Genomic DNA, 19037 nt, shown 5'->3' on the forward strand with positions numbered 1-19037 from the left:
ATTGCCTGAGGTCACACAGCTTTTAAGTGGCAGTGGTGGGATTTGAACCTACCTCTGTTTCCCTTTAAAGCCTGGGCTCTTTCCACTACACAACATCATTTCCCCAGGAGGGGCAATGTTAGGAAGATATGGCAATGCAGAATTGTGGAGCTATCCATTTGCACAGAGGGGATAAAAGTCCCCCTGCTGGGAGCCAGGACCCTTGTACTCCCACCCCATCTCTGCCACCATCAGCTGTCATTGCCAGGAGGGCAAGTCACAGAGGCATCCAGGCCTCAATTTCCACATCTACAAACTCAAGGGTCTGATTGAATATTCTCCAAGACCCTGTTAGCTTTGTTAGTCCATGATTTTTTAGGACAGTGTTATAGCTAGAATTTAGTCCTTGGTGCTAGATTTTACAGGTTTTCTGGAATGGGAATTTTTGAGGAGTCCTGAGCAGGTAAGCTTTTCTTTTAGATCTGCTAACTTATCATTCTGCTTCATGGAGAACAGGTGCCAAGTAAGGATCACTGATCATTTTTTTTAAATGAGAAATGGCCCCAGAAATAATGAATCACAATTTATTACCCTGCCCTGGGGTGTGCAGACATTGGTCATGGAGCATCGTTTGGAAGCCAAGGTGAATGCTGACGCTCCTCATTATGACAGGCTCCTTTGTGATTGAAATTCCACGAAGACTGTCATTTCTAAGCAACAGAGATGTCCACCTTCTCCCGCAGCAAGAGGAGCTCAGTTCCTCTTGTTCAGGGCCGTCAGAGACAAGAATGGTCTGCTGCTTCCTAGGAGATCTCCTAGGAATGGGTCTCCCATTGAGGAGCTAGAATTCCAGGGGCAGGGGTGACAGCAGGCAGCCAGAAGGTCAAATGCATCCCATCTGACCTTGGGCCGCTCTGCGTGAGAGTTATGGCAACAACACAAAGTAGCCTAATTAGCTAGCTGGTGGGACCTTACCTGACCACCTGGTTGGGGCTCCTGCTGCGAGGCGGATGCTGCCAGGTGTCTGGGCGGCAGGCTCAGATCAACTAGTCATTGCCACTCCTGCCAAATATAACTCATTACCGTTGGAGCTTAATTCCTCTGACAATACATCCTGAAAACAAGTGTGTTCTGAGCCCCCTTCCCCCAACACAAGCTGTGCATAAAGCCTCCATGTACACCTGACTCACACTTGAGTCGAAATCCCCAGGATGTATAAACCAAACTGTGGGCCCTTTCAGTTCACCCTGATCACCGTCTCCGCAGTGACGTCATCCTCCCACACACCAGGGCCTGGAGCTGGGTGAGGCCAGCAAGTGCTTAGGGTGGCAAAATTTGAGGTGGCGCTCACTCTCAGGCTCCTGAGTGTGTGGGATTGGCCCCTGAGAGTGAGTGCCTCCTTAAATATTACACCTTTAGTGCTTTCTCTTGTCTCACCTTAGTCCCGGCTCTGCCCCACCCACTTGTGATCTTGTGGCCTTCAGGGAAGAACAAAGGTTTTGGAATTAGAAAGCTTTAGGTGTGGATCTTGGCTCCAGCTGGGAGACCTTAAGTGAGATATTTAACCCCTTGTGCAGTACTTAATCTGAGTCTCAGTTTCATCTTCTGCAAAATGGGACTACTAACAGCTGATTTGTAGAGGGAACTCCAGAAACAGTCGCGTCTACGCAGTCTCCCGTAGTCAGATGAGAGCAGGTGTCTCAGCTGGGTAGACTGCTGCCAGTCTGGCGGTTTTCTTCTGCCGGCCCCTGCTGTCCAAATCACCTCTTCTCCCCTGCCTCCTTCCATCCTCACTTCCCACTAGCCCCCGTGGTCAGGAGGTGAAACGGATATTCCTTAGTTGTGGACTGCCCTACTGTCTTGGTGGGATGGGGAGTTCAGACTGGTCAGGATCATCCCTGCACCCAGCCCCATCCCATAGCCTGGAGGACAGTCCAGCCCTCCTGAGGCAGGCGATTTTCTCCTGAGATGTCAGATACCTTTGGGTTTCACAATGGTCTGTGTGTGGAAGGATTTCGCTTCAGGGGAAAGAGAGAGGTGCGTTTGGTGGGGTTGGAAGGAGGTGGGCTGCCCTCCCCCATAGCCCCCTAGTAATCATGTTGTCCAGGCAAGGGCAGCGGGGAGGCCGCAGAGGCCCCCTGGTCAGTGGAGGCAGCGGTGCAGAAAAAGGACACCCGTCCCTGGTCTGTAGCCAGAAGGAAAGAGTTGACCTTGATGGTAGGTTGGGTTTAGAGGAAGCAGTCGCTTCTGCTGTTTCCTTAACCTACAGCTTTTGGACAGTGGCAGCTCTACCCTTTCAGCTCCTGAGGCCAGAAACATTGGGCTCATCCCTGACTCCTCTCTCTCTTCTCGTTCCACACAGAATCAGCAGGAAATTCTGTAGCTCTTCCAGCAAAATAAAATCTGGTGTCTGAGCATTTCTCCCAGTGGCACTGAAACACCCTGGGTGGAGTCATCACGGTCCCCGGGACAAGAAGTACAGCCCAGCCTCCTAGCTCCTGGCCAGGCATCTACTCTTGCGCCCTGCTGTATACTCGAAGTGTAGCAACTGGAAATGTTAGATCTGTTACCCCTCCATCCAAATCTCTGCAGTAGCTCCCCATTTCCCACAGTAAAGGCCCCACGAAGCTCTACATGACCTGTCCCCACTCCCTACTCCCACCTCTCTGACTTCCTCTCCTACTTGTGCTCCTGCCAGCCACACTGGCCTCCTTGCTGTTACTAGAAGTCAGGAACACTCCTTACTGCAGCCGTTCCCTCTGTCTAGAATGCTCTCCCACATATCCAGTTGGGTCACTCTCACTTCCTTCAAGTCCTGGCCAACCTCTCAATGAGGCCTTCCCTGCCCATTTCAAAATGGCCTTCTTCCCAACCGTCCTCCCCAGCACACCCCGCCCTCCTTCTACCCTGCTCTACTTTCTCTTTTCTCCAGTACACTCACTACCTTGTAACCTGCCACAGATAATATGATTATGACCACTATTGGCTAGGGAGATCCTAGCTAGAATGTAAGCTATTTGAGGCCAGGGGTCTTTGCTGGATTTACTGATCTACCCAAATGCTTAATGAAATGACCCTGAGATAGATCGGGGTGTGTGTGTGTGTGTGTGTGTGTGTGTGTGTGTGTGTTTAAGTTTATTTATCTTGAGAGAGAGAGAGAAAGCATGAGCAGAGGAGGGACAGAGACAGAGGGAGAAAGAGAATCCCAGGGAGCCTCTGCACTGTCAGTGTAAGAACTCACAAACCGTGAGATCATGACCTGAGCGGAAGTCGGCTGCTTAAGAGACTGAGCCACCCAGGTGCCCCAACCCCAAGAGTTATATCTTAATCTCAATCCTAACCTTCCCTTGGGGTGCGTGGGTGGCTCAGTCAGTTAAGTGTCCAACTTCAGCTCAGGTCACGATTTCACGGTTAGTGGGTTTGAGCCCCACGTCGGGCTCTGTGCCGACAGCTCAGAGCCTGGAACCTGCTTCAGATTCTGTGTCTCCCTCTCTTTCTGCCCCTCCCCCACTCACACTCTGTCTCTGTCTCTTGAAAATAAATAAATGTTAAAAAAAAAATCCTAACCTTCCCTCAACCCACCTCTGCGAGTCCCTTAATCAGTCCTCATCCCCTGAAAACCCAGTGCCTGCTGGTCCTGCCATTCTGGAGCCCCCCACCAGGTCCTGGAGTCTGTGCAGCCAGTGTGTGGTGGTGTCTCTGTTTCTCTCCCAGGGCACAGGGGTCCCAGGTACCCTGGGGGGAGGGCTACAGGTGGGAATGTGGGAATGGGGAGGCTCTGGACCAACAGTGCTTGCCTAGCTGGCTGTATGCACCCACGTCAAGGATCAGAGAGGGTTTGGGGGGAGTCTTATCCTTGTAAGATCTTTTGATGCATTCTGGGGACTCAACTGGCTTGTGAGCAGAGGGTTGTCAGTGTTATTAAATTTAGGATTGGCATAATTCCCGAGTAAGACAGAAGTGGTGCTTCTGTTTCCACTACAACTTTGTGTGAATCATCCCATTGTACTCCTCCAAGAGTCCCATGAGGAATATGCTGACATTATCACCGCTTCACAAGTGTGGGCACTGAGACTCAAAGGGGTTAAGTCATTTTCCAGCTGGCTCAGCTCATAAGTGATGGGGCTGGGATTTGAACTCAGGTTCGTAGGATGGGATCCTGATCCCAAGCTCTTCCTTTACCCAGATGTTTGATTGACAGATAAGCCCCATCCAAAACCACAGTCCCCATGTTCTGCTGATGTTACTTCTAAGTGTTTCTTCACTCTGTCCCTCCCTCTCATCCAGAATGCGGGAGTGTCCTTCGACTGACATTCAAGGCCTCCCATGGTGTGGTCTCCTCCCAGTGCCCCTGTCACTCTTAGCCCCCACTCTGTGTCGTCCTAATAGTGAGTCACTGGACCTTTGCCCTCACACGACTGCCTTCCCACTTTCCCCCTCCACCTTCCACCTCATCTCACCTCCTTAAGTTGTATTTGGCCTCTAGATCTGGCTCAGGTGTCCTCTCTGTGAATCTTTTAGTAAACTCCCAGGTTGAGTACAATGCTTCCCCCGGAATTCATAGTGTCCCAGGTGAAATGGTGTGGCCCACTGTGCAGACATTGTCTCTGGGTCTTGCAGGCCCTCAGTCCCTTCATCTTTATGCATCTAACATCTGGCACAGTGCCTGGTTCGTAGTAGGCCATCAATAAATACTAGTTGAGCTTCACTGCACTGAATGGCCATCCATTCTCAATCAGGCTATGCTAGTGGCTATGCTAGTTAATCCACAAAGTAATTTTTTTTAAAGAAAGGTGTTATTGTGTCCACTTTATAGTTGCAGAAACAGATTCAGAGAGCTTATGAGCTTGTTGAAGGCTACTCAGTGCCAGACGTGTGATTTCATTTGAACCTAAATGTTTCTAAGATCATGCTCTTTTCACCTGGCCAGGCTGCCTCATCTAGGGTGTCTGTATAAACAAGGATGGAAAGCTGGAGGTAAAAGACTCATCTCTAACGGTGGATTTAGTTAGGGTCCTCAAGTAGAGGGTGGGGTTGGAATTAGGGAGGAGGGAGGCTCCTAGCCTTCCTCCCTCGGTAGTTCCTCAGAGAGGTGTCCCCTCAGCAGCTGGGCGGGGTAAGGTCGCCCCAACCTTCCGCACTGCAGCCGACTCACCCACAGCCTTCACTGTCCCTTCACAGACTTTATTTCTGGTCCTTTCTGATCTTGGGTCCCGGTGCCTTCCCTGTGTCCCCAGCCCTGGCAGAGTTTGGGGACAACTACCGTGACGCCCTCACCGTCAGGTGCTGGTGTCCAGATGACAGATCACCCACCACTTCTGTTGATGCCTCTTTGGCATGGACACGTCTTGCAGGCATGCTCATTCTGATCACTCTTTCGCGTGGTTCTTCCAGGTGGTGTACTTCACGGCCACGTTCCCGTACGTCGTGCTTGTGATCCTCCTCATCCGAGGAGTCACCCTGCCCGGAGCTGGCGCTGGGATTTGGTACTTCATCACACCTAAGTGGGAGAAGCTCACGGATGCCACGGTGGGCTTATGCTTTCATTCACACCCCAGGGATGAGTCTCGCTCTGGGACAGTTTGACAAAAGGGGTCAGACTTCCTCCCCCAGGGTATCTCGCTGTCCGCGTTTACAAGGTCCTGATAACCTAGGACCATTACGCACTCGGGAAGTCTTTAACGAGAAGTGGGCAGCTGGAGGTTTTTTTCTGATCCCTGGAGTGGTTGTCCTACATAGCTGTCCTGTATCTGGGGTTGAGGTGCAGGCGAAAATGAAGAATGCAATGCCCGTAATAGCACTGGGCCACCTCACACGACTCATTGGGTACTAATTATAGTGTGTTGGGAATGGAGTTTTGCTGGGTGGAAAATAACAGCAATTTGCTTAGGCAAACCACAGCAATTATAACTTAAAGGGCTCAGGCGCATTTGCAGACTTCTGGCACACCCACACGGAGCCAGCACACATTTGGACTTCCTCTTTGCATATTCTGTACAGGCATATCCTATTCTCACATTCCCAACCCGAAAACCTCCAAATGAGGGGGTGATTGGCTGGTAAGTGAATTTCCTCACCTTGAAGAAAAATCGGCTTATACACAGTATATTAAGAACCTAAAGCTTGGATTGGGTTTGGCTGCATGTAACAGAAAACCCCAGATAATGACAGTGTGAACAAGACAATTTTCTTTCCCTTTGATGCACGGAAGGGCCCAATGTAGATAGTTAAGCACTGGTTGGGTGGCTTTGTAGAGTCCCAGGCTCCTCTCTCTCTGTCCTCACGTGACTCACTTCTGTGTAGTTGCCAGAACCCTTGCCATCATATCAGCATTCCAGGTAGCACAAAGAGAGTGCGGAAAGAGGTGGAAATAGGTACCCTCCCTCTCTTAAAATAAAGGAGAAACCCCAGAAGTTCCACATGATACTTGTTTTTCACATCATTGGTCAGAAACTAAATCATAGGATAATCTTCTCGTAGCTGGACTTCCCCTTGATGCAGGGAGGGGGTCCTTTCACTCGATGAATGGCTGTCTTTACATGAGACCACAGCTTTGTTACTCAGGAATGTGGGACAGTGGATGGTGGGGTAGGTGCACACTTGCCAGCACAGGCTTGAACTTTCTCTTTGCACATTATAAGCACAATTTAAACACTGGATTTAATTTATAAAAATGATGGGAGGTCTGTTGTACAAATCACATAAACTTCTAGCTCTGACTCCTGAGTGGCCATCTGGAGTTTTATGGGGACAATTAAGAGAGTTCACCAAGAGAACCAAGAGGCATTGTCAGCCAAGTTCGAGGAGGATGTGGCACCATGCAATCCACTGTGCTGAGGCCCAGATGGTTTTACTAAGGCGAGGAGCTGTAGAACTCTAGAGTTTTAATACCAGCTGTAATCTGTAAGGACGTCAGCTTAAGAAGGTATTTCTTTTGTACCCATGACTACGTTTGCTGTTCCAGTTATTTATCGAGCACGTATGCAGCTAGAGAGAGGGCTGTCCCTTCTGTTCAGTTCTCCGTGGCAGGACGTACGAGCATGACCTGTATGTGTAGTCTGGTTTCCTCTCCTTCGATTAGAATGGAGGTTTAATCTCCCAGGGAATTTACTGCCCCTTTTTGGCTGCCAGCACCAATGATGTGTGTTTCTCATTTGTGTTGGTGTGCCTTTCCCCCTGGGGAGATGATGTGGCCCTGACTTTGGGAGACTCCCCTCCCCTCCTCCAGTGACCTTGGATCTTCTCCCCCTTTGCCTCCCAGGTATGGAAGGATGCTGCCACTCAGATTTTCTTCTCTTTGTCTGCTGCATGGGGAGGCCTGATCACTCTCTCTTCTTACAACAAATTCCACAACAACTGCTACAGGTACGTGGAGGCACTTGATAACCCAGAGGTGGCTGCTGAGTGGGAATAAGGTCTGGGAACAAATCGATGGACTGACTCATCAGACACCTAAGGCCACACCATACCCTCACACGTAACCTGAGGTAGAGCCAGAGGGTTTCTTCCGGCATAGATGGAACCTCCTGCTAAGTCCTAGCTGCCGGCTTCTGGTGGCCTGGACCCCAACCTGCAGGGCCGACTCTGACACGTGAGCTCAGTGGCTCTTTATGTGATGGGGTTGAGCCTCCCCAGAGGTTGCTGTGCAGCTGGCTGTGTCCCGGGATAGTCATTTGTGAGCTATCTAGTCTATGGATACAGTTGTATGCTGGTCCCTGATGCAGTATGGTCACTGTCCCTTGGCAAATACATTGCCAGAGACCCCAGTGAGAAAGGCAGCAAGGTACAGGGGAAAGAGAACTCTGTTGATGAGCATGTTAATTCACGGAAATGTTAGTAGACGTGGTGGGCATCTTTTCACAATGTATATGCGCATCAAATCATCAGGTTGTATACTTTAAATATATTACAGATTGTATTTTTCAGTTATACCTCAGTAAAGCTGAAAAAACAATGCAAGATTTGAGTCCCTTTCCAGATCTATTAATCAGAATGTTTGGAGGTGGGGTGTACCCAGGAATCTATATATCCAGAGAGGATACTCAGGAGATTCTGATACATAGTGACATTGAGAATATTTGGATGGTGTGATGTTAGGGAAGCCCAAAGACCACCACCCAGGAGAGCCTGGAGAGCTCCTGGAGGAGATGACGTCTGAAAGTTAAATACATCTATGACAAACAATAAGAAAATACAGTCTATTCTATTGTTGAGCTGATCTAAAATAGAAAAGAAGGAAGAGAGGAAGGGAGAGAGGAAGGAAGGAAGGCAGAAGAAGGGAGGGAGGGAAGGAAGGAAGAGAGGAAGGGAGGAAGGAAGCAAGCCAGCCAGCGCTAGAGTCAGATGGAATTGGATTTGAGTTATGACTTCATTCACTAACACGTGAGACGTGGGCAAAATACCTCATGTCTCTGAGCCTCTTTTCTCTCATCTATAAAATGCAGATTATATATATATATATATACACACATATATATATATACACACATATATATATAATATATAAATGGAGAGGTAAGTGATAATGTATGCAAAGTTTGTAGAACAATATTTCACACATAGTAGGTACTGAATCAATGGAAGCTGCCATTATTATTATTTTCTAATAATGTATGAGATATTTTGTGGATGAAGAGGAAAAGATTATAGTTAAGCTGTGAGCTGAGGTGGTTGGGATGGCTTCATGGAGGTGAGATCTCTACTGGGCCAAATTTCAGCAGGTGCAGGGGAGGTGGGAGTTTATTTCAGGTGGCAGGAACAGCTAGACGTGGGAATGAGACTGAATGTGATGGAGATGTGAGGTGGGAGCGGGTCTGTGGGACTGGAACAGAAGGTGTGTATGCAGGAGGCTAGAAGGAAATGGGCCTGAGCTGGGCGGAGGCCAGGTTGGAGACAGCTTTTGTACTAGCTTGCTAGGGCTTCCATAACAAATACCGCAGAGTGCGTGGCCTGAACAACAGAGATTAATTGTCTCACAGTGCTGGAGACTAGAAGTTTAAGATCGAGGTGTCGGCAGGGTTGATTTCTTCTGAGGCCTCTCTTTGGCCTGTAGATGGCCTTCTACTCCCTGGGTCTTCACGAGGCCCTCTCTCTGGGTGTGCATCTGTGTCTTAATCTCTTCCTGTTAGGGCACCAGTCATTTTGATCAGGTCTCACCCTAATGACCTCCTTTTAACCGAGTTACCTGCGTGAAGACCCTATCTCCAAACATAGTCACATTCTGAGCAGCTGGGGTATTAGAACTTCAATATATGAATTTGGGGGCACACAATTCAGCCCATAATGGCCGGAATGCCAGCTAAGGTATGTGAACTTCTCTGGTCACGGCTGCTCGTGAACTTATGACCCAAGGATCAGTCTGAACACTGTCCAAGGGGACGCATGGCTCTGTGCTTTGGTAGAAAGGAGGCTCTGTGATGTGGCAGAAAGAACATGGGCTGAGGCAGTAGGTCTGGGTTCAAATCCTGACCCACAATTAATTAACCTATTTCTTTCCCTGTGCCTCAGTTTCCTTATCAGTAAATTAAGGGCCAGATAAGGTGGGTTGTTTACTGAACACTTGCTCCGTGCCAAGCTCTGCACTGTGCAGAACATCACATGGTTCTCTCCTCACAACCACCTATGAGAAAGGTGGGGTCATTGCCACCATTTAAAATCACTGTGGAAGGAAATAATTTTCTCAAGGTCACGGGACCGACAGGTGGGAGAATCAGGATTTGAATTCTCTCTGAGTTTCCATCTAGCTTGACCTCTCTTTTGAGTCTGGCCAGGTTGGCTGGACAGGCAGGCTGGGAAACTGCAATTATATTGCCAGTAGAGGGTGCCGGGGTGAAGGCAGAGGGCTGGTCTCCTAGCCTGCCTCAACCCCTGGGCTTTTGTGTGCCCCACCCCAAGGTGTCCTCAAACCCTGGTGGCATTTCATGGTCCCACCGCCTTCTCTTCTCTCATATATGATTCCTGTCCTGGAGTCCTTGAAAGGCCCCATCCCGTCCGCTTCTGCTCTGATGGACAGTCTTGCCTCTGCTACTTTGATGAGGGCAGCCCTGGTTCGAGAGCACGTAGAACTAGAGTCTTGACCCAGGGGCCCTGGAGTAGGGCAGTTAGGAGAAATCTTTGGTCAAGACTGGTTGTTCCTTTCTGGCCCACAGTGAAAACATGTTTAGAAATGGGCACGTACACACATACACATGTGCATTCAAACTCAGGGGCACACATTTGTGTGTCCTTCTCCTTGTCCCTTCCTGCTCACAGAGCACACCTAATGGCAAACTCTTGTCTCTTCCCCAGGGACACTCTCATTGTAACCTGCACCAACAGTGCCACGAGCATCTTTGCCGGGTTTGTCATCTTCTCGGTTATTGGCTTCATGGCCAACGAACGCAAGGTCAACATTGAGAACGTGGCGGACCAAGGTACGGTGCGTTTGTCACCCCGCTGGTGCAGGACAGGCTCCAGGCTCGCCTCACGAGCTCCTGACCTATGCTCCCCTGGAAAACTGGCCTTCTGGAATAGGAGATGGTGGGACAGCCCAGCACCACCTTGTGGAGAGACTCAGACAAGCTTGAGTAGGAAGCTCATGCAGGGTCAGAGCTGGCCAGTTCCCAACCAGAGGGGCTGGTAGAGAAGCCCCGTTCCTGCTTCCTCTCCTCTCTTTGGTTTTCCCTTTCCTCTCTTAATGCAGCTCCAGCCTGAATAAGTAAGATCTATGCCTGTTATGCCTGACAGGGGCAGGTGGAGGATTCTTTGGGCAGCGCCCAAAGAGGATTCTCCAGCACCCTGGAGCTGATGTGGACACAGCCCGCTGCACGATGGCATCCCTCGCAGAGGGTCTGTGGAAACCGAGTGCTGATGCCTACTACCCGGAGCACCAGCTTCAAAGCAGCTTTTCCTGACAAAGCATTTTCTGTTTGTTAGGTCAGGTGTGCTCTCAGGGCCTTCTGCTTAGTTAGCAATGCAGACCTGCAATTTTTTTTTTTTCCCCAGTGAGTGGAAAGGTTGGATGGTGGTGGTGGGAAGGATGTAGAAAAAAACGTTTACTCTCCATCCAAGTGATCCCCATATTAATGGGTACTCGTGAGTTTATAGAGAGCTTTCATTTTCATCTCAATCTGTTATTTCCAGCACAGCGTTTTTGTAGATAGTGTTTAATATTTTTATTTAACTCTTTGTTTCCTCCCAGCCTTACTCCACAAAGGATCCCGTGATTAAGGGATTTCATTGTGGCTACTGTCTGTCATTTCAGTCATTCTCTAACCAGATGTTCGTGGGATGCCTTGGTGTTGGAACTGCGCCGGGACTGTGGGGACAGGACAGGGCTTCCTTCAGGGAGCTCACTGCCATTCCCAGATCATGCTCCAATGCGAGCACTTGAGGGAACTAAGCCCTAGAAATGTCACCTTCTCCTCGGGCTGCTGCTGGGCTCTCTGCTGGCTCCCCAAGGATAATTAATTAGGGCTTCAGTGATGCTGCTGGTGCACAGTGGGCCTCAAAGAGTTAAAGAGCTGGCATACTCCAGGGGGGTAATTACCTCTGCCAGGAGAGAATGTTAACCCCCCAGGGTGTTTGGTTCTTCAGCACTGCATTAAATTAGAGTTGCTGAGTGAATGCTACCCCCCTGCCCTCCTTGAAACCTCTCAAGTCCCCGGGGAGCAGGGAGGGGAGGGAGGGGAGAGAAGGCCTTGTCCTGGGGGGGGGGTGCCTGTGCACCCCAGCTGTCCTCATTTTCTCTAAGCAGAGTAGCTGGAGCAGGGAGGTTCTGGCTCACTTTTTAGCAGATCTGAAGTATCTGTGAGTTTTGTGACATTCCTGAGCTCATCGTGAGCCAGTGGCCATGTTGCAGGGTTATGATTCCTAAGATGTGTGGCCACTTTAGCTAACTCTTCTGAGCTCTTTCCTGCCCCAGGAAAAGGATTTGGAGGTACCTGTCGCTAAAACCCAAACAGAATTTTGTTTTTCCTTTATAAAGAAAGACTAAGACAATTGCCCATGTTTCTTTCTGAAAACTTCCCCTTTCCAGATTTTTTTTACTTCCTCTGATTTAAATGGGGCGAAGAGCACTTCTTACAGGTTCTAATGTGTTAAATCTCTGGTTGTCACTGGCACAGGGACAGAGTGCCTCATTCCACATGAGGGAGTGGGCACTGGCTCATAAGACCTCCTCTCAGACCCCCTGGGGCAGCTATCCCTTCATCTGAGTTTACACACATTCTTAAATGTGATTGGCAGGATGTTTGATTTTCTCAGGTATGATGGATGCTATGCAGAATCCAGGAGAGACATCTGGGGTCGGGCCCGCAGTCAATGTCAGCCCCGCCCCCTCCTAGCTGAGCCATGTTGGCATGCAGACATTCGGTACATTTTTGCTGACCCAACACTAGTAACTGTGTTTTGGTCTTTACTCCAAAACAAGTTCTCTTTAGTGACCTAACAATATTCTATTTTGTTTACCACTCCCTTCTTAGGGAGGCATTTTTGTCAAAGTCATCGCTGTACATCTCAGCCATATCAGTTTGGGGGGAGCTGAGGATGGGTTTAGTGACGACACCAGCTGTCCTCTGCTTTTACGATGAGCATAGGGAAGGGGGCATGTTCTCAGTCATCTACCCCAGAAAAGCACCTGCCTGGGAAATCAACCTTTAGGGTCACCTGCCAACCACCTTCTTTGCTGCCTGTGGAGCTGAAACTCATGGTCAGAATCCAACCAGAAGCTCTATCAGCAGCAGAAATGCTCATCTACCCTCAGATAGACTGGTTAGACCAAAGTAGATGAACACAGATGTGCATATTGGATTTAGAGTTCCCAGATCTAGGTCCCTAATCATTCAGAGACACTGCTGATCAAAATGAATACTCTCAAACAGGACTGACCATCCATCCAACTGTCTGTCTATCACCGGGATGCCAGTCCTTCCTTCCAAAGGCACAGTTCAGGCAGTGTACCCTCTGAGAACTTTTCCATTCGTAATAGGCTTCCCAGCAGAGTGGCTGTATCCAGTGTGTTGTGATCGGTTGTATTGCACTGGCCAGAGCCCTGGTTGTGTTTTTAGAGACTCTCTAGGATAAAGCAAGACAGAGACCTCCTGTCCAAGTTGCTGACATGCAGAACCTCTTTGATCTCCTCTCATAGGAAGAGTATTGACGATCTTTGCGTACTGAGTTCTCACTATGTCCAGGCATTGTTCTGAGCCCAGTGTGGGTACTATTATCCACATTGGTAAGGAAACTGACGTCTGTCCAGAGAGAACAAGCCTCATCTAAAGTCCCACAGCTGGCAAGAGGAAGAGCCAGTTTTTCAGTCCACAAGGGAAATGGAGTATGCCCTCCAGCCACTGGGCTATACTGCCTCCCAGTGGGAGAGGAGAGGAACAGGACTCGGACTCTATGGGACATAAGGGCCTCTTTGGGGAAAACTCTGCTGGTGCTCAGTCAATCCATTTTTCCAGTGGAGGAGAAAAAAAACCCTGAACTCTACAAAGTAATATAAAAATGTATTTAAAAAAATCCACTTCCCAGCCACCTTAGATACACTGAGTTTGCTGAAAGTGATGCCTTCACCTGTGTACTTCAGGGAGGCAGATGTAATAGAAGCAGGCCGAATATTTTGAAATCATTTCCTGCCCCCTGAAAAAGCAGTAAAGCCCAAAGGGCCAAATCCTGTTAAAGCAATCGACCAGGTCCTCGTGTCGTGGCCGTTTCAAGACCTTCTTGTCCGCTTTATGGGCCTGGCTGTCGCCAGAGCACTAAACTGGATTCCTTGGTGTTCTGCATTTGAGACCTATTTTGAACTGTAGTTTAATACAGACTTTTATGGTTCACATAGGAAGCCTTCAGAGGCTGGCTGTGCCGTCTGTTCAATAAATGCATAAAGCGGGGGTATCTTAAGCATTCAAGGCTTTATATTTTAAATACCCCAAGGCCCTCGGCAACATTAGGAACTAACAACCTGATAAATTCCAGTTTAAAAAAGTGCTGTTATGCTTGAGTTATAAAAACTCCAGGTGCTGCAATATCTGATTTCCAAACGTGCAGTGGCTGTGGATTAACCTGGCATTCGCTTGTCTCTGCCACTATCATTTAGTTTTCTGTTTACGAGGAAATCTGTAACTGCTGGGTCTTTAGCGATCGTGGGTCACAGTAATCTTCCCAGTGAGGCTGCGAGGCAGGCAGGAATGTCTGGCAGTCTTTGTGAGAGCAGAGAAATGGCAGCTCAGACCTTCTCTGCCGAGGCCACGTGTTGTATTTGCTGAAAACCTTGAATCAGAACCGCTAGTTTCCAAGTTCCTTGTCCACTCATAATCACAGTGAATAATCTGTGTGTTCTGATGATGTGCGAGGCATTGGTCTCAGTGCTGTGCCTGTGCTGTCTCATTTGTTCCTCGTAAACACCCTGTGAGGTATTTTTGTTATTCCCATTTGACAGATGGGCAAAATTAAGGCTTATAGAAATGAAATGGCTTGTCTTGAGTTGCATAGCTGGAGTCCTAGAGTCTGAATTTGGACCTGGATCTGTCTGACCATTAGAGTCCAATTTCCTTTAACCTTTACACTGTGTCTCACAGCTCCCTTTCCCCAACTAATTACCTGTGTATTACCTGTCTTTACCAAGCCTTTGAAGGCAAGATAATAAAAGCAGTAGATGGATTCATGATTTCTGCAAAAGGTTTCTCCTGGAGGAGTGACTAGGAGGAAAGACTGTGAAAGGCAGGAAATGATGTCATTCTTGGTGTGGTCTAACCTAGTGCTGGGTTTCTCAACCTCAGCGTTATTGACATTTGGGTTGCATAATTCTTTGTCATGGGGACTGTCCTGTGCATTGAGGGATCTTTAGCAGCATCCCTGGCCTCTGCCCTTGAGGTGTCAATAATCATCCCCACCCCAGTAGTGAGAGTCAAAATTGTCTCCAGATATTGCCAAACGTCCCCTGGGTCAGGGGTGGGGGCCTAAACTCACCCTTGGTTGAGAATCACTGTTCTACAGGGTAATTATTATATATGCTCCCTCAACTCATCAACACAGAGATGGGGGGTTTTGTGGCATATGTGTGGGATACAGCCTGGCCTTGGAGTCTGAGTTTCTGCTGTGGCACTATTTTTAGCTGCACCTCTGAGTTCACTGAAGTGTGGGCCTGATTCCCTTAGTCCTTCCTTTCAAGGAGTTTGAGGTCTAACTGGGGAAATGAAAGGAGATGAAGAAAAAAAACCAGTGGAAGCACCATATAATATGTCTGTGGAGAGGCCCCTGTGGACTTCTTCCAGGAGGAGGGCGTCTGGAGCTGGGCCTGTGTGCAGTCATCTGTCTTGTTCCTTTTCAGGACCAGGCATAGCATTTGTGGTTTACCCAGAAGCCTTAACCAGGCTGCCCCTCTCTCCGTTCTGGGCCATCATCTTTTTCCTGATGCTCCTCACTCTTGGACTTGACACTATGGTGAGCCGCGTCCCCTTATCAAAGGAAGAGCCTGCCTGAGGCCCTTCCTGAAGACCCCCTCACCTGCTTCCTCTGTGCAGCCTGTGGCCAGGCTGGCCTTGGTGGTCTCTGAATGTTTCCCCGAGCAATGTAGGATGGTGAGGTACCTGTCCAGGGCTCAGGACAACTTTGTATTCATGGGTGACTCGTGGGGTCGTGCAAAGAAGCCGTTCCCTCTCCTTCCCTCCACTCTCCATGCAGGTTTTAGCCTGTGGACTTCCATCTTTGGTGTCACTTTGCCAATGCAAATTCTGTGGGGCTGGATAAGGGGGAATAATATGAAGCCGATTTTAGGGAGATTGCCGTGGGGCTGAGACTGCCACAAATCTTGCCGGCAGGGGCTCAGACTTTAGTGGTTGGCGCAAAGAGGGGTTTTCCTCAAGTTGAAGATCAAATTCGAGGTAAACTGGAGGAAAGGAATTTACATCTCATGAATACCAAGTGAAGCTTCACATGTCCTGACGGATGAGTGTGTGCAGTCTCTGGGGGCTGGATATGCAGTTTCTAGAGCTCACATCCTTTTGGATTCCCCTTGCTGGCCTTGTGGGTTGGACCCCAACAAAGCCTTTTAGATCCATCAGGGGAATGCAGTCCTAGGAACCAAACCTCATGCAAATACCTCTTTCCCCGGTGGGAAACACAAAGGACCTTGGGAACCTTTTGGGTTGGGTGGTTTGTCTCAGATGCCCCTCTCCTGGCACTGTTCCAGTTTGCCACCATCGAGACGATCGTGACCTCCATCTCAGATGAGTTCCCCAAGTACCTGCGCACACACAAGCCGGTCTTCACTCTGGGCTGCTGCATTTGTTTCTTCATCATGGGCTTCCCGATGATCACTCAGGTGAGCTGCCTGCTGGCCACAGTCTTGGGGTGGGGCACGTGGGGGCCCGATGGCTATCTGCTCGAGACTCTTAGTAGTAGCCGAGTCACTGCCATTCCAGTGTGGACAGCACCCAGTCATGAGGGATTCTGGCCACAGATAAAAACCCGTCACCTTGGCTACTAGTGTTACTTGTAGCATCTTCATAATTGAGATGTCGCTTCCCTGAGCCAACAAGGCAGGTGTGTCCTACTTTTAAGAAAAGAGAATACATGAAAATCCAAATTTACTGACCAGAGAAATTCCCAGTTGGTTACTCCTTACACATGGGAGTCAAACAGCTATTGGATTCCTTCTAGTCCTGCACGTTAGCTCTCTCAGTATACGTATTGCTTTTGCTCTCTCTCTCTCTCTCTCTGTGACCTTGAGCAAGTCACTACTTTGGGCCTTAGTTTCTTCATCTGTAAAATGATGAATTGGCATAAGATTGTCTCTAAGCCTCATCTGTCATGGAGAGGCATAAAGAGCAAGGTAAAGGTGCAGGGGGATGTGTGAGGAATGCCCAATGACACCTAAAGGTCATATGAAGGTCAGGGGAGTGCAGATTTGGGGGTAGATCTGTCTATTGCTTAAGGCAAAAATGAAACCATCTGCCTGCTTTCACATATACGTCTTCAGATGTTGACCTTTGCCTTTTAAGAGTGAGATGTTAGATCCCTTTTCTGTGCTTGTTTTATTGATTGGCTCAGAGTCTCTCGAGGAATTGCTTTGCTAACATGGCAAGGCCCCCAGCCTGCATACTAGACTGGGATTAGGTTACCACTGTGGAGGGGAGGGGAGAGCCTTTGACTCCTGCTTGTATCTGACTCTCCTCCCCACAAGGCAAGGATTGGCTGTTCTAAGTGGGAAGAGCCAGGATCCAAGCCCGCTGGTGTTGACCGTTTTCTTTTACCTACCAGGGCGGAATTTACATGTTTCAGCTTGTGGACACGTATGCCGCGTCCTACGCCCTCGTCATCATTGCCATTTTTGAGCTTGTGGGGATCTCCTACGTGTACGGTAAGGAGATCGCCATGCTGACTGCCAAGGGAGGACTTAGTGTCATAAGGCATCCGTGGCAAGTGGGTTTTCCATATTTAATAAGATAATGACTGGTTTAATTGCGGCTCTTTGGGAAACATAAGAGAGCTGCACCTTTATTTCCAAATTTGCCTCGGGACCACCGTGATCCAAATTTAACTGAGAAGCAAAAGGTGGCTGATGGTGAAACTCAGAAATCCCTCTTTGTTTCAGAAACTCCTAAGACCATGCCTTTGGGTATGGTCTGACACGTGATGAGTTAGGATCTGTGGACGTGGCCAGATTAGGGAGGAGGAAAGCTGCTTTGCAGGTGTGAAATTATTTCCTGGTCTTGCAATCCTCATCGAGCTTGAGGCAAGAAGTAGCTTCAAGGCTGGGCCTCAGATACCACAATGAGAAAAGAGACCACCAGGCTCGCTGGTCTTAGGAAACTTTATTAACATAATGGAAGTCTGTGATGCAAGAACTCAATCCGAGCTTTTCCCGGGAATGAACTTCCAGTTTCCTTACAGTTTAGTCTGTCCTATTATCACCATGGCAACCTGCATCCCGTAATTAATGGGGGCTATTATCAAGAACAATAGGAAGGTAGGGCAGCAAATGCCATCTTTGCCTTTTGTGTGGAGGTGCTTGTGCTTGGTGGGGGGGTGTCTCACCAGGGGATCTCCTGGCCCCCTTGTGTGCACTGCCAGTCACACAAGCAAGCCCTACTGGGTTCAAGGCACGAATGACTTCTCCGTACCTGGAAGTCTTAGAACCATCCACAGACTAAGGCCTCCCTAACATAGATAAGGTCACCAGAACCAGGAATGTGAACAATGCCAGTAGAGACTATTTGTATATTAAAACCAAAAAGACATAGCAGCATGCTCTAAACTAAAAACAAATGCAGGGTATCACTTGGAACACACGATACACATAAAGGACAAATGTCTGGAGGAAGAGAGGTCAGGCCAGACAACTCTGCAGAACTCCCCCTTTTAATTAAAGCTGGGGGCCCAGAAAACTTCACTGTACGGCCAGGTATCTATCGTTGGTAGGAGCATCTTGCTTTTAATGCAGTTGTTAACTTCCTGCCCAACAGGTGCTCAACAGCTTCTTGCTCTCCTGAAAACTTCATTAAAATGGAGGGGTGGTGGTGATGATCACGATGTGAAAAGGAAACGTCTTGGGTGTAACACTTGGGTGCCCCAGAAACAGGAAGATACTACAGTCATTTGGGTGTTGGTGGAAGGGACATTGGTCTCAGTCTAGAAATCACATCCCCGTTGCCGGGAGAGTTTAGTTTCTGCTGGCCAGAGACATGGGGCCAGCACTTTGGGCAGAAAAGATAGCCTGGAGTCGGCAGTGAAGGCTGATTGAGGACCTGCCGTTGAGTCAGGGTGAAGTGTCAGAGAGCCTTCTACCTGAGCAGACACTGGCAGGAACCCAGTCAATGTACCACTGTGAATCTTAGCTCTGTGCCCAGACACCAAAGGCTTTGCCACGGAGAGGCAAGAAGAGGCCCAGAGGCCCCCTTTTGGAGACTCAGCCCCTCGTGGTGGTCCGCTGGCAGAGTCAGGACGGAACTTCATTTGCAACCTTGGACCAAGTGCAGAGAGCTGTCTCGACCTCCTCTACTCTGTGTCCTTACTGCCGACTGCCACAAAAGGCACACTTGCACAATTCGATTCTATAAAACAGTGCTTCCCAGTGT

General features: G+C 48.9%; 1 protein-coding gene across 2 annotated transcripts in view; it reads left to right on the forward strand.

The window, feature by feature from the left end:
• Positions 1-19037, forward strand: part of SLC6A5 (solute carrier family 6 member 5) — a 67989-nt gene that overhangs the window by 31406 nt on the left and 17546 nt on the right. For both annotated transcript variants that reach the window (XM_019812187.3, XM_019812186.3), the window contains 6 exons: positions 5374-5508; positions 7241-7344; positions 10267-10391; positions 15290-15402; positions 16151-16282; positions 17221-17320. In XM_019812187.3, coding sequence (XP_019667746.2) covers positions 5374-5508; positions 7241-7344; positions 10267-10391; positions 15290-15402; positions 16151-16282; positions 17221-17320 — 709 coding nt within the window. The remainder of the gene's footprint in view (positions 1-5373; positions 5509-7240; positions 7345-10266; positions 10392-15289; positions 15403-16150; positions 16283-17220; positions 17321-19037) is intronic.

This window comes from Felis catus, chromosome D1 (assembly GCF_018350175.1).
Source record: "Felis catus isolate Fca126 chromosome D1, F.catus_Fca126_mat1.0, whole genome shotgun sequence".
NCBI lineage: Eukaryota > Metazoa > Chordata > Mammalia > Carnivora > Felidae > Felis > Felis catus.